General features: G+C 31.2%; 4 protein-coding genes across 4 annotated transcripts; 2 read left to right on the top strand and 2 right to left on the bottom strand.

The window, feature by feature from the left end:
- The first annotated feature begins 34 nt into the window (after positions 1-34).
- Positions 35-4,348, top strand: LOC108775938 (rab-like protein 6). The gene is made up of 6 exons (XM_018542412.1): positions 35-102; positions 573-773; positions 854-1,344; positions 1,826-2,622; positions 3,028-3,529; positions 3,653-4,348. The coding sequence occupies exons 2-6, from the start codon at positions 644-646 to the stop codon at positions 3,851-3,853; spliced, it is 2,121 nt and encodes a 706-aa protein (XP_018397914.1). The 5' UTR covers positions 35-102; positions 573-643; the 3' UTR covers positions 3,854-4,348.
- A 2,509-nt stretch (positions 4,349-6,857) lies between these two features.
- LOC108775950 (ribonuclease H1) lies at positions 6,858-9,936 on the top strand. The gene is made up of 6 exons (XM_018542426.1): positions 6,858-6,991; positions 7,176-7,334; positions 7,933-8,125; positions 8,360-8,490; positions 8,565-8,829; positions 9,841-9,936. The coding sequence occupies exons 1-6, from the start codon at positions 6,891-6,893 to the stop codon at positions 9,934-9,936; spliced, it is 945 nt and encodes a 314-aa protein (XP_018397928.1). The 5' UTR covers positions 6,858-6,890.
- A 272-nt stretch (positions 9,937-10,208) lies between these two features.
- Positions 10,209-10,834, bottom strand: LOC108775916 (uncharacterized). The gene is made up of 2 exons (XM_018542379.1): positions 10,363-10,834; positions 10,209-10,299 (listed from the first exon to the last, which is right to left on the bottom strand). The coding sequence occupies exons 1-2, from the start codon at positions 10,832-10,834 to the stop codon at positions 10,280-10,282; spliced, it is 492 nt and encodes a 163-aa protein (XP_018397881.1). The 3' UTR covers positions 10,209-10,279.
- Positions 10,835-12,938: 2,104 nt separating this feature from the next.
- LOC108775967 (uncharacterized) lies at positions 12,939-13,423 on the bottom strand. The gene is made up of 2 exons (XM_018542444.1): positions 13,193-13,423; positions 12,939-13,096 (listed from the first exon to the last, which is right to left on the bottom strand). The coding sequence occupies exons 1-2, from the start codon at positions 13,273-13,275 to the stop codon at positions 12,949-12,951; spliced, it is 231 nt and encodes a 76-aa protein (XP_018397946.1). The 5' UTR covers positions 13,276-13,423; the 3' UTR covers positions 12,939-12,948.
- Positions 13,424-13,989: the final 566 nt, after the last annotated feature.

Here is a 13,989-nt window from a genome sequence, read left to right as displayed (position 1 = left end):
AACAGCTGCTGCATATGACAGCTGTCTTGAGTGCATTCAGTGACGAGAGTCCGAGAGATCCGGCTTCATTCTATGAGGCTTTTGGATCGTGCTACACGGGTGGTAAGTGCATTTTCACGCAAATGTTTTACGAATTTTTGGGGTGATCTTGATCGTTCATACGATTCATCAAACTCTCCCGTGGAAAAAAATTCAATTTGGGTTAGAGAGTCGAATCTTATTCAATCTTGTTTGCGAAGATGCGTGGGCTTTAATTGTTCCGATGCTTGTACAGTTCCCATCTGTTCCATTAGAATACGGTACATTTCTCAGAAACGACGTGGACAGTACTTGTCATCGCTATAACAATCATCAAGTACAGCAATTAAGTTATTTACCGCCGTTATCACTAGCAATATGTTTTTAGCTTGCGTTATAAGAGCCGCAGAGTATTCTCTAATAATCGCGATGACAATAAAAATTATACAGTCTTTATGTTTATTTCTGGAAATGATATGTTTATGTTATTATTTTATAAGTATTTTGTAAGTATTTTTATTATTTTTTGCTTTATTTTAATATATTTTCTACAGGTGTTTGCAGTCAACTTTCTTTTTAAGCATCAAAGTTATTTTCTTCAACTAATGCTTCTTTGAAGAATCGCATGATGTTTTCTGCCATTAAAAGATTAGCCGGTAAGTCCGATGGGATTGGCAATACGTCTCCCAGACCAGCCCATCAATCCATGCCAACGAATCTTCAGAGGAAGTTTGCTAAAGGCGTGCAATATAATAGTAAGTGCATGTACATGCTTTACATGTGAATGACGAAGTAGAACATCAGTTGTAATGCAAACTTTGCACATTATTTTTAGTGAAAATAATAATAAAGGGAGACAGGAATGTAGGAAAGACATGTTTATTCCATAGACTGCAGGGGCAAAAGTTTATCGAAGAGTATATACCCACGGAAGAGATACAGGTAGCGAGTATACAGTGGAATTACAAAGCCACCGACGACGTGGTCAAAGTGGAGGTATGGGATGTCGTAGATCGCGGTAGACGCCGGCGGAAATTAGAGGGTCTAAAGATGGACAATGCTCCGGCTAATGTAGAAAATGTTATCGAGGAACCTGCCCTAGATGCTGAGTTTCTTGACGTTTATAAGGGTACCAACGGCGTTATCATTGTAATGGACATCACAAAGAACTGGACGTTTGATTATGTCCAGCGTGAGCTGCCAAAGATACCTAGCCACATACCTGTCATTGTTCTCGGCAACCACTGTGATATGTCACATCATAGAACCGTCACTGCGGATCACGTGACATATTTCATAGATTCACTACACGAAAGAATTGCACAAGTAATTGAAATAATTATTAATATTCTAATCATTATGTGTCTCGTTACCAATGAATATTTTTTTAGTAGTAAATTAAAAAAAAGGTTTACAATTATCGTGCCTAGTAAGAATTTAATTTAAATTGCTATCATAAATAATTTTTTAATTTCTAAAATTAAGAAATTAATTTCGTATCTTGTCACACAATCTAACTATTCTCAATATTTTAACAAATATTATTAAAACATGAAACTATCACACTTTATACAATTTTGTTTGAAAGAATGTTAAGGCTTTCTGTAAATAAAAATAATGTAAAGAATTAAAGTCTTTAAAAAAAAAATCACATTTTATTAATTGTATTATATTCTATTAATCAATTTTATTAATCATTTCTTTGAAAAGAATTTATTGATTTGTGTAATTTATATCGAGCAATACTCATAACTCAACATCAACTAAAAGACTTCACATGATTCTAAAGTTAAATGAATCGTTGTAGGTGAGATACGCGGAGTCATCGATGCGAAATGGCTTTGGCCTAAAATTGTTACACAAATTTTTCAATCTACCATTTCTGCAACTACAACGCGAGACACTGTTGAAGCAACTTGAGACCAATGAAGAGGAGACGCGTTTAACTATCCAGGAATTAGATCTCTTCCAGGACAGCGATGACGCTGATTACAATAAATTCCTAGACAATCTTGTGAATCGTAGAAGAGCCCTTGCCGATTCAGTGTCCGCTAGCAATCTAGTCTCAAATGTTGTTCCGTTGACTATGAGTAATTATCAGCTTACAGCTTCCAACACAAATGCCACCGGAGAAGTCAAAAGATCGGTCTCGATGCCCGGTCCGATCGGAGGTGGGACTCCAATACCGGTAAAAAATTTGGAAATAAAACCGAGGAAGGAGAGCTCTACGGCGAGCACATTAGATAATGTAGTTAATTCCACGAAAACATCACAAATTACGACATCTGTTTCGCAAAATTCCACTGTTAAAATAGAAGTGATTAAACCAGTTGAATCCACCAATAACAATAGTGAGAGGAGAGATTCACTCAATCGGTCGTCACTCATGTCCAAAATCTTTGGTCATAAGAAGGAAGATGAGACAGACGGGAAATTGCCAAATATTAAAAATGTTAATTTGAATGCACCATTGACTAATGTTGAAGACTTTGTGCCGGATGGAATGCTAGACAAATCATTTTTGGAAGGCTGCAATCTGAGCCCTAATTCCCTTACTCCAGAACCGGACCCTGCACCAGCTCCAGAAGAGGCAGAATCTGAGAGGTAAGCAAAAAGCTTTCTAAAAAAAAGCTTTAATATTTTTAAAAAATATAAGTAGAACACACAAACCGGAAAATCATATAATTATACAATTATTATATTGTAGTTTATAAAGTAATTTACTTTTTGTATTTAATTTTATTTTAGTTAGAAATTTACTTACGTAAATTATCATTATTTTCTTAAAATCTTTAATTCTCTTGTATTTATCTTTTTATTTTCGTACATATCAATAGTTTTTTTTTATTCTGATTTTAGTAATGTAATTCTCTATATTTTTCAATATATTACAAACATAATTAATACATACATATTACTAAGAATTGTATTTTCCATGTTATTGCAAGTAGTAATTAATTGTAAGTAGTAATTAATCGGTATTAATATATTATCACAATATTTTTACAGTGACATGGAGACTGGTAATCCTCTGGTAGCCGGTTACGAGGATGACTTGTCATCCATTGAAGAAGTAGTTTCTCCTATACAACCGAAATTATCAGAGAATCCGCTATCCAAACAAAAACACAAATTAGAACCGTTATCAGGTCCAGAGAAAAATATCGAGCAGCCAAATCAAGTCACAAAAAGCAATTCTGTTTCTTCTATAGAACAAGAATTGCAGATCTCCAATGAATATGAGTCAAACGAGCAGCCAGACATAAACTCGGACGCTTTTGATAGCTGGTTACGACGGGATTCCAAATGGCGACAAAGTCCTGAAGGAGGTGAGGATGTGAGTAGTACTAGTACAAGGAAGGATAGACTAGAATTGAGCGATAAAAGTCTGGACGTTAGCATGACAAGTTCTAATGTTCATCTGGAGCTACTCGATGATACTAGTGTGCGCCACATAAGCTCCAATGCTAGTAGTCCGGTGATGAAAGAAAAAAAGAAACATAAAGAGAAGGTAATTGTCTTCAACAATAATTTATGAAAAAAGATTCTTAGTTGATCTAGAGAGCGTTTTTTTCTAATTCTTTAATTGATTTTGAGTTGTGGATTTATTATTTATTTTTTTTGTCGATTTTAGGGGGATGAAAAGGAGAAAAGGAAAAAGAAGAAGTCAAAAGACAAAGATAGAGATAAGGAGAAAACTGAGAAAACCGAAAAAAAGAAAAAACGCTCGTCGCTTCGATCGAAGGACGAAAATCGAGAGCGAGACGAGCTTGAGGAATTTTTGAACGGCTCTGTTACGAGAATTGGCATTGATATGGCCTACGAGGCAATTTAGCATTCTGTGTTTGACATAATGATAGGGAATATTACAATTCTTAATTCTTATACTTAAACAGTTGTTAAAAGCGCCACGCATCTTCCAGAAAGACTTCGCTCTCTTCGATGTAATGTATATTACGCTTCCCCGAAAGCGGAGGAATAAGATTATTTTTTGCGAAAAAAGAATAATGTGTTTCGAATTGCGGTGTTAATCTGCGAAAGAATATACTCATTCCGCAAACAGTGAGACGTCCGTTTTGGAGCTGCTTTAACCCGTATTTCAATCGGGCTCAGTATCTCAGTCTGCCACGATAAAAGTTGTGATTTTGAGTGATACATTTCAGCGATCAACTATGCACTTCTTTATATTGCATTTCTCATTTTGGATATTTGACGATTTTTAACGTACATTTGAGAAATCGTACGCGATGAGTTTGTTGCGTGAATGGATACAGTACGCGAATATTCTTATACCCCGTACGTAATATGTTGACTATGTGACATTATAACGGCATATACATATTTATTTATTACACTTTCTATTTTTAATATTTGTGTTCACTTATAATAAGATATGTATATTTATCGTTGATACCATTTATAAATTTTCTCTTTAGCCTATGCGTTCTAATACATATATGCGCTCTGTCCTTGTTGAATATAATTCTTTTAAAAAAGTTATACTATATAAATGTTACGTTATTGTTGTATTTTTCATAACGGTGTATAGCATTGTATAGCATGCAGCTTCATGTTAATAAATGTATATAAAACAAACAAAATGTCTTATTTCTATAATCGCAGTTTTGAAAGATACACTATGTTCTAAAAAAAATGTTACTAATTTAATTTCAGCTCATTTAATCTCGAAAAACGCTAGAATGGTCCATTTTAGATTCCTCTCTGGTAATAGTACAGAGAGAAACCTAAATGATTTGAAAGTGGATGCCTGTGTTTTTAAATTAAATTTGCTATTGATGTCTCTATATGCACGAAGAACTATATAAGTATGGATGTTTCTGGTAAGTGACACATCCATAGTCTTTTTCTAAGAGGCACTCCACTACCTTTACAGATTACAATCGATGATATTTTTTTTATGTTTCAGCAAATTGACGTCATTTTTACATCGAAATAACATTAAATACATCATTATGATGTCAAATGATGATAAATAAATGTCAACCTGCTATCTAGATTGTCCCTTCTTTTTTTACTTTTAATACAACACACTACACAATAAAAATATATTACAATAAAATTATGTATACATTTTTCTGGTAATTAATCTAGTAAAAACAATTTATGTAAGTCCTCTACCACTTGCGTAGATTCTAATTAGCGGACCTCTTTTCTTTTGAAACAAGGATGGAAATAACGCATTATTTGTAACACTGTTATCGTTACTTTTTTTACAATAACAAAGTAATGACGTTACAATTTTTCATATCGATAATTAAGACCAGAATTGGAAAAGTCACTTCTGGAAAGTAACTTTTGTTACTATTTATTTATTGAAAAATATAACATCACTTTACTCGTAAACTAGTGAAGATTACTAATACGTTATTCATTAGTCATTAATAACTAAAGTAACGAAGTAATTTTTTTCATTAAATAATGAGTTATTTTTAGATATAAGAATACGCATTTTCTGCACCATTACCGTTACTTGTTTATAATACTACAATTTTTTATGGAGTTTATAATATTACAATTTTTTAACTATAATTATCGAATACCTTAGTCCAACTCCTTCCGAGTCGTTTTTCTTGAGTTAAATTAATGACTTTTAATCAAATTTTGCTTCATCTTCTAAAGGTGTTCGTTTAGGAATAAAATTAATAAGTTAAAATTGCGAGGGCGCGCTTGGAGGGTAAGTCAAAAGAATCTTGTTTTAAATTATATATTTATTACGTTTAACAAAAAAGATAAGACAAACATTAATTATTAAGTTTTAGAATAATAAAGGAAGGTAATTTTAATGACGATGTTACAACAGTATAGTTTATCCGAATCTGAATCAACAATTGAATCAATTTTCATCTGAATCTTTCAACAATTTAATTATATTTAATATAATAAGAAAACTCTTAAGCCGTTCGAGGTCTGAACCAATCAAACCCCGTAGTTAATGATGTGCGCAAGGCACCGCGCCAAACAGTTGAGTGAGCGCTCGCTATTATTGGTGTATTCTTCCAGATCTAAAATTCTGATTGGATGATCTAAAAGAATACACCAATAACAGCGAGCGCTCACTCAACTGTTGAGTCCGTTGAACGCGCCCTAATTCTCGTGCTGTTTACCATCATTTATCCGTCACAGCTGACAGCGAAACGATTACACGTGAAACAAATATTTTGGAATATCTTTTTTATTGGACCTTCGATGCAAGCTTAGGATTATTTGTGCACGTTATACGCTTGGGGTACCATTTGGTATGTACGACCTACAGAATTTCTACAATAAGTAAATTATAACCTCAAGTGACAGCTGTAAGAGCTGAAATAAGTGAATTTTTCATTTTTTTTCTCCAATTTTCTTATAAAATTTAGCATTATCCATATTATTTTGATGTGTACTTTCATCGTGTGAAAAAATTTCATGATCTATAAAGCCAATTCGGAGAAAATGGTTCACTGTAATTGTTGGTCATTCCCGTTGCTTTAGGTCCTTTAGGATCTTCTTAAAGATTGAAGATTGAAATTTGGCCAATCAAAATAATAGGAGTAAGATTCCTTTATTTTCATTGGTCAAATTTCAATTTTTCGATCTTCAATCTCAATCATCAATGCGTAGTCTGATTCCGGCCTTAAATGTATTGTGATATTATTACATGTTCATTATTTGTATCTAAATAAAATGGAAATGCTATTAGGTTTTTTGTAGTATATATATTTATATCATGGACAGAAACTATCAATAAAAAGCTATTTAATTTTTTTGTTAGGAAATTCTACAAGTGATGTATTAATGACGTTGGCATTAAAAGTGGAAACATTAAATAAAGATACGTTCCATCAGGAAAAAGGTCATATGTATTAAGTAAATTGATGAAATTGGACTGTATATTTATAGTCAAGCATTATTTTTTCAACAAAATGCCTTACTATGCAGTAGCCATGGGTCGAAAACCTGGAATTTATGCTACATGGTAAAGAAATTAATTTAATTAATAAATTATCAGCAAAAGGAAATTCACACGGAATTGTAATAGTATCTAAGATCCAGCTTGACTATTAAAGACAATTTCTTATTGGTTGTATTTCTCACATATACGATCTATAAGATTTAATATTTAAATATTGTTAAATAAGAGTTTGTTCTGTTTTTAACAGGGACGAATGTAGTGCTCAAGTTCTTAAATTTCCTGGATCAATATATAAGAAATTTGCAACAGAAAGCGAGGCTCAAAACTTCATAAAAGAGCGTTCTTCTTCAACTATAGGAAAAAATTCTACTAAAAGCTATGCTTCATCAATTGTGAAATCTGCAAGGTAAATATTAACTCGTCACTGGTAATATAAAATTTTTAATCATAATCTATATTCTCTATTATTGAGGTTTACAACAGACTTTTTTTATTGATTTAAATTATACAAAAATCTGAACAATTCTTATATATTTTTAAACCTTTAACGAGTTTTTACCATAATAGAAGTAAAGTTATTTCACTCCCTTTTTATAGATTTAAATGTAAAATTATGTTTAAACATCATAATGTGATATAAATTTTTATATGAGTAAATAAAAAAAATCTTTAAACTGAAGTAGTTGAGGGTATTATTTAAAAAAGAAAATATAATATGATGTTTACTTTGAAACGTTAAATTATTTGAGAAAAATGAAGATTTTTATAAATAAAAAAGTCTCAAGCTTTTTGGGAAAAAATAAAATTATTGCAATACCAAATTCCTATTCGTTTTCTTAAATTTTTCACAATTAAAAAATTGACTATGTCTTAAAAGATCCCGCATTGCCGGTGGAGGATAACAATTCCTGTTTAATATAAATAAGAAAAAAGTATTGCAAAATTAATGGAACTCTGAAATCTTATTACAATATAATATCGTTTAAAGCTAATATTTTATGTAGATCTCAAATGTTGCCGAAACAACTGTTTACACTTGGTCGTAAGCAGTCTGCACTAGTTCAGACAAAACCATTATTATCAATTTCAAAAAGGACATTATCTTCAAGTGACGATAGTAATGAACACCCAAGCAAAAAGAGAAAAATAGCGGACATTTCAAACTATTGTCTTCGTTGTGTAGCTCCTCTTGACCAGGTTTGAAATTACTAGTACATCAATAAAGCTTCTTAAAAACTAAACTAATCAACTCTAATATTTACAAATTTTTTAATTTTAATATCAAAGCCCATAATTTATAATTTCATCGATTTTTGTAATTCATGAAGTTGATAGAAATGATCAGTATAGTCTCTGAGAGTTTTATGTGATTTAAAAATAAAAAATAAATTATATTATCAAAATATATTTCATAAATTTGGAATTATATAGGATGACAAAGCGAATTTTATCATGGATAAAGACGACTATGTGAACGTTTTTACGGATGGTGCCTGCAGTTCAAATGGATATAAGAATGCACGAGCCGGTATTGGTGTTTGGTTTCGAGACAACCATCCCTTGTACATTTTATTTTTCAGTTTTATCAATTGACTATCGAAACTCAATCTACATATAATAGTTATAATTTTCGTAGAAATGTATCTGAACCGGTAGACGGACGACCTACTAACAACATGGCAGAGATTCAAGCTGTTACAGTAGCTGCAAAACAAGCGAAAAAGGCAGGGATCAAGAAATTGAAAATCAACACTGATTCTAAATTTCTCATCTCCTGCATTACGCAATGGATGCCAGCGTGGAAGAAAAGAGGATGGAAGACTGTGGGTAACAAACCAGTTATAAACAAAACAGAATTGTTGGAAATGGAGAAAGAATTAGAGAATTTGACTGTTGTTTGGGTAAGCAACTTTTTATTTAAGTTTTATATATATATATACATATATAAATGTTTATATAATTAATATAACATAAATGTACTATGTATATATATTGTAAAAGTCAGGGAATGGAAGTAACTCGTTACTTGTAACGAAGTTACAGTTACAAGTTACTTTTTTGGTAACTTTACTGGTAACTGCGTTACTTTCTTTTTTTGGTAACTGTAACGGTAACGAGTTACATTTTTTGGGTAACGGTAACGAAATTTACAGTTACTTTTGTCGTTACTTTGCACACGATTGAACACGGTTCGATTGGATACATGCTATTTATAGCGCTTATCAATAAGACTTGAAAGCCCTTAGACATTCGGCCGTTATGATTCAGTAATTATTTTACACTTCTATCTTCTATGTAATACATAGGACATACAAATATTTCAATTTGCTGCATATTTTACAGGTTTTAGAATTACAAAATTGTGTTTAAAAAAAATTAAAAAATAAATTAAATAATAGTAAAATGAGAAGGGTTACGAGCCAAAAATGAAACAGTTTATTTCCGATAAGAACGACGATGACAATGTAATTAAATGTATAAATATATATTAGAACAACAACATGGATAAAACAAGATAAAAACAAACGACGTTTCGACACTTATTGTCATCGTCTTTTAAACTGTTTCGCTTTTGGGTTCATAGCCCTACTCATTTTACTATTATTTAATTTATTATTTGAGCCATTCTACATTGTTTTTTTTTTTTTTAATAAAACTATATATTTGTCAGTATTACATATAAAAAAAAAAATGCAAAAGTACATTTTTAAATTGATTTTAAAAAAGTAACGGAAAAGTAACGAAAAGTGATTTTTCAAGTAACGGTAACTGTAACGAGTTACTTTTAAAAAGCGATAACTGTAACTGTAACTAGTTACATTTTTTACTCGGTAACGAGTAACTGTAACTAGTTATTTTTAAAAAGTAACTTTCCATTCCCTGGTAAAAGTATGAGGCATTTAATCTTCTAGAATCATGTGAATGGACATGCAGGAATTTATGGTAATGAAATGGCAGACAAATTGGCAAGAGAAGGCTGTTTGCGATATAAAAATAAAGTTGAATAAAAGATAAAAGTACAAGTATACTTCCTATAAATTGTATCTTAAATTATTTGTTTATATTTGCATATGTAAACTTTGTTACAGAAAACATTGTGTAGACATTATACATAAAATTAATAATGCATAATATATTAATATAATTTTCTTTTTTCAGTACACTATTGTAAAAATAATGTGATTAGATACAAAATAAAATTGAAGAATAAATTATTGTACTTATACATATGGGCAGAAATTATTACTATATATATAATACTATATACATATATCCTCCAACCATTGCTAATTCGTGACTTGAATCAGTTTCAACACTTTGTTGGCTGAAAGTGCCTGTGCTTTGGGAATCCTAATAACTCATTGATTCATCTGAAAAATGTAAACAGTTTTTTTAATATTGAAAAAATAATTAAAATTTATTTTATGTTTTACCTATTTGAGTTGTAGCATCGACAGACTCAATACATTCAAGGCCACCTATGTGACCTCTTCGACCTGGTTCTCGTTGACAACTTAAGAACTCCATTTTTTCTTTAGATATCATATTTATTATATCTGTATGTGCGATGTCGAATAAGTTATCGAAATTCGAAACGAATTCTTGTTCTTTGTTTTGCTGGCCAATTGATTTACGGTTAGAATTTTTTCGTAATTTATCATAACTATCATAAAGTTTCTCTACTTTTTCAATGCATTTTTGTTTTCTTCTTGTCATAATTCCTGATTTTTGCCAAAAAATGCAAACTTCGTCAATAACAATTGTTGCACTTTGATGCAGTGATAGGTTTAGCAATTGAGTATTGTACAAAAGAGTTTTCAATATTTGTAAACTTGAAGGCAATTTGTTGCCAACAATCTGAAAACTCAAGTAGCCTACTAAATACACGGATTTTCTCAATTCCATTTTTATTAAAATTTTCTTAAAAAATTCTTTTTATGCGTTCTGTTCTATTTTTATACTTCACTTAATTTCCTAAATAAAATGTATAAATAGATATATATTATTATATTCTGAGTGTAATGAAAATCGTACATCAAAAGACAGTATTCTACAAGTTCTATATATAATTATAATTACTTTGTAATAATAAAATGTATAATTACTACGTAATTAAGTATAAAGATTTGGAAGTAATTTCTTTTTAGAGTATATTTAGGGCCCGCTTTGGCCAAACTCTAATGAATAGGTGCCGGAAGCCCACCTGGTGGCCATTTCGTCAAAACACATGGCTGTGATTTAGTACAGGCCGTGATGGGGACAACGTTTTTTTTTTATAAAGTTCCACAAAAAGACGTTTTTCGAATTTATCCGTATATAATATTAATATATTTTTAATATTTGAAATTGATTTTTAAAGCTATTTCAATCGATGATAATTTCAATAGTCGATATATTATTTCATCAAACAGCTTTAAAAAAATACAAACTAAAAACTAAATAACAATTTATCGAAAAACGCCTTTTTTGGAGGAGCTATGGAAAAAATAAGTTGTTGTCTCCTTATCACGGCCTATACTTAATCACCACAATGCATTGTCAAGAAATGATCACCAGCCTGATTTTGTAACAAGTTTCGTGACTATAAATGAGCAACTGCCTTGGATGAATCTAACAACAGAGACTCTTTCTAAGCTTCAGTTTTTGCTTGATTGCAAGTTTCTATTTTATATTACTACGACTTGTTCTTGCAACCATACTTAGGATCCGTTGCGACTTCCGACTTAAACATACTAATGAAAAGTGCTTGTAATGATTTTCCATTCTACGAACAACAAATTTTGCAAATCATCAGTGAATACCGAAAAGTGTAGCCCGATGCAAAAAAATCGACACTAATAGCAGAAAACAAAAATTATCAATAGAAAAGTGATGTTAATTGTAAAAAAATGAAATGAATAAAAAATATGTCAGAAATTGCAACAAATTAAGATTACTTAATGTAATTCACAATTTTCAATTTCGAAATTTTTTGTCATATCAAAGAATTAATATCACAAACAACATGAAATTGCCAAATTTGAAATAAAAAAAATTGCAGGTAACGAAAAGTGCACGGGACAATTAATAAGAAAGATATTTATCAGCTTGCAGATTTCTCGCGTTCGAAGAAGAGCAATATTAAAGGGAGCGTATGGCGTCCAGAAATTTTTTTTCAATGACGACAGGTATGGCTTTCGAAAGGAAAAAACGTAAGGAATATGATCGTATTTCGTGCAATAACTTACGATTTTTTTCTCTCGAGTTATAGCGAATAAACTAAACCTTCATTTTCTTCACCTGATTTTAGTAAAAAAAAAAACTTCTTCATAAAAACTGCGGTAATTCGGCTACAAATTATCGTTTTTAACTTGTAAGGTGGTCATTTTAATCGCAAAACTATAAGGAATGTGAAATTCAATGGTTCATGATTTTAAAATGCATTCTAACAGAGCTACTGTAATTTTATTGAGAGATTTTAGGCTCTTCTCATTTTTTGGGTGAAAAATTATTGAAGTTCAAAGTGGAATAACTCGGCCGGAAATTGATCGATTTTGTTCCGCCTAGGCTCATTTCACGTGGAAAACATTCAAGAAAAGATATCTCACTTGCTGGATTTTTAGACTGACTGCGGTGGAAATGCCCGAAGAAATACTAAAAAAATGTTTTTTCCCATAAGATTTACGGGTTAATTTTCAACATCGATGAGCCTCCACTTAATCATCGTAAGAACTTTTTATTAGCGCCAAAATTTTTGTTATTTTTTTACTAAAAAGTTAGGGGGGGTCCCGTACAAATTTCGAAAATCGCCAAAATAACAGACACCCTAATATATATATATACATAACTAAATTATATTTAATGACAAAAATGGCTAATTCTCATCAAGAACATGAAAAATATACAAATTGTTAAATTGTATTTTCCAAATTAGATTATTTCTATAAAAATGCGTTACATTTATATCTCTATTTACATAAATACATTTTTTATTGCAAAATATATGTATTAAAGTTATCAATAATGCCTAATATACAAAATTATTGTTTAGTAGTTGAAACAGAAGCTTCCGCATCCTCGTTTGTTGTTTGTCGGTTCAACGATTTCAGCGATTTCGTAGATATTTGTTTAAGAAGAGTATAAATATCCTCTGGAGATACTTGTAACGCTAATAATTCCAATACAATTCTACAAATAGAAAGCAATGTATTGTGATAAAACCGTGTAGAGAGGTTACGTCCTGTAGATGAAATTTCACTTTTGACATATCGTCAATTGTCTTACCGAAAAACTCCAGGTACCGTGGAGATTCCTGTTATTTCGGCCAATTCAATCAGATCTTGCTGATGCGACTGCGAAAATGCCATTTTCCACGAAAATCATCGATCGAATAGATTCACAGACTTTTTGATTTAGCGCGCGAAGTTATTTACAGGCAAGCTTGAGATTCTACACAATTCATATCTGGCAATCGTCGCAATTTAAAGATTTCTTTTTGACAAGCTAGTAAATCACAGGAATGTCTACCATGAAGTAAGAGTAAGGATAGAGAAAAAAGTTGGTTACGAAAAATGTTCCGTGTACTGCCATGTCCGCCGAACGGAATAACTTGCAACATTTCATCGCCATATTGAATATTTATATGTGGCCCATGGTATGGTATAATAAGTAAGGTATAACAGTTGGTGGCGGCGCAGTAGACGACCAATAGGATGTTCCGGGTTTTGCGACTTATACGTCAAAGTGGGGAAGGCAAAAATATAAACAAATCCCGACGTGAAAGATAACCTAATTAAGATAACCTAAAAAAATGCTTCAACGACATCTAAAATTCAGCTAATATTTTACTGGATAAACATGTCAGATAAATATATATGTATATACATGTCGTACGACATTTACTATGTATGTACAAGAACTTTTGTATCATCTCTTGAGGCGGTGCAGCCGGTGCAGCGTATAGTACACAGGTGAATACGTATAACGAAAATAAAAAAAATGGAAATCGAAAGAAAAGAAAGCATTTTCTTAATAGATAATAATGATAATAATATTAATAATGATAATAATATTAATAATAA

Source organism: Cyphomyrmex costatus, unplaced genomic scaffold (assembly GCF_001594065.2).
Source record: "Cyphomyrmex costatus isolate MS0001 unplaced genomic scaffold, Ccosl1.0 scaffold330, whole genome shotgun sequence".
Taxonomy (NCBI): Eukaryota; Metazoa; Arthropoda; class Insecta; order Hymenoptera; family Formicidae; genus Cyphomyrmex; species Cyphomyrmex costatus.
The sequence above is the reverse complement of the archived record's forward strand: the minus strand, read 5'-3'. Positions and strand labels throughout refer to the sequence as shown.

What these genes read in the sequence shown, in the direction of transcription:
- LOC108775938 (XM_018542412.1), top strand. Translation starts at nt 644, where the DNA reads ATGATGTTTTCTGCCATTAAAAGATTAGCCGGTAAGTCCGATGGGATT. An exon ending in TAAAGGCGTGCAATATAATA is followed by an intron (nt 774 to 853) that starts GTAAGTGCATGT and finishes CATTATTTTTAG; the next exon opens with TGAAAATAATAATAAAGGGA. An exon ending in TACACGAAAGAATTGCACAA is followed by an intron (nt 1,345 to 1,825) that starts GTAATTGAAATA and finishes GAATCGTTGTAG; the next exon opens with GTGAGATACGCGGAGTCATC.
- LOC108775950 (XM_018542426.1), top strand. Translation starts at nt 6,891, where the DNA reads ATGAAATTGGACTGTATATTTATAGTCAAGCATTATTTTTTCAACAAA. An exon ending in TCAATTGTGAAATCTGCAAG is followed by an intron (nt 7,335 to 7,932) that starts GTAAATATTAAC and finishes TATTTTATGTAG; the next exon opens with ATCTCAAATGTTGCCGAAAC. An exon ending in AGAATTTGACTGTTGTTTGG is followed by an intron (nt 8,830 to 9,840) that starts GTAAGCAACTTT and finishes TTAATCTTCTAG; the next exon opens with AATCATGTGAATGGACATGC.
- LOC108775916 (XM_018542379.1), bottom strand. Translation starts at nt 10,834, where the DNA reads ATGGAATTGAGAAAATCCGTGTATTTAGTAGGCTACTTGAGTTTTCAG. An exon ending in CGATGCTACAACTCAAATAG is followed by an intron (nt 10,300 to 10,362) that starts GTAAAACATAAA and finishes TACATTTTTCAG; the next exon opens with ATGAATCAATGAGTTATTAG.
- LOC108775967 (XM_018542444.1), bottom strand. Translation starts at nt 13,275, where the DNA reads ATGGCATTTTCGCAGTCGCATCAGCAAGATCTGATTGAATTGGCCGAA. An exon ending in ACGGTACCTGGAGTTTTTCG is followed by an intron (nt 13,097 to 13,192) that starts GTAAGACAATTG and finishes TTCTATTTGTAG; the next exon opens with AATTGTATTGGAATTATTAG.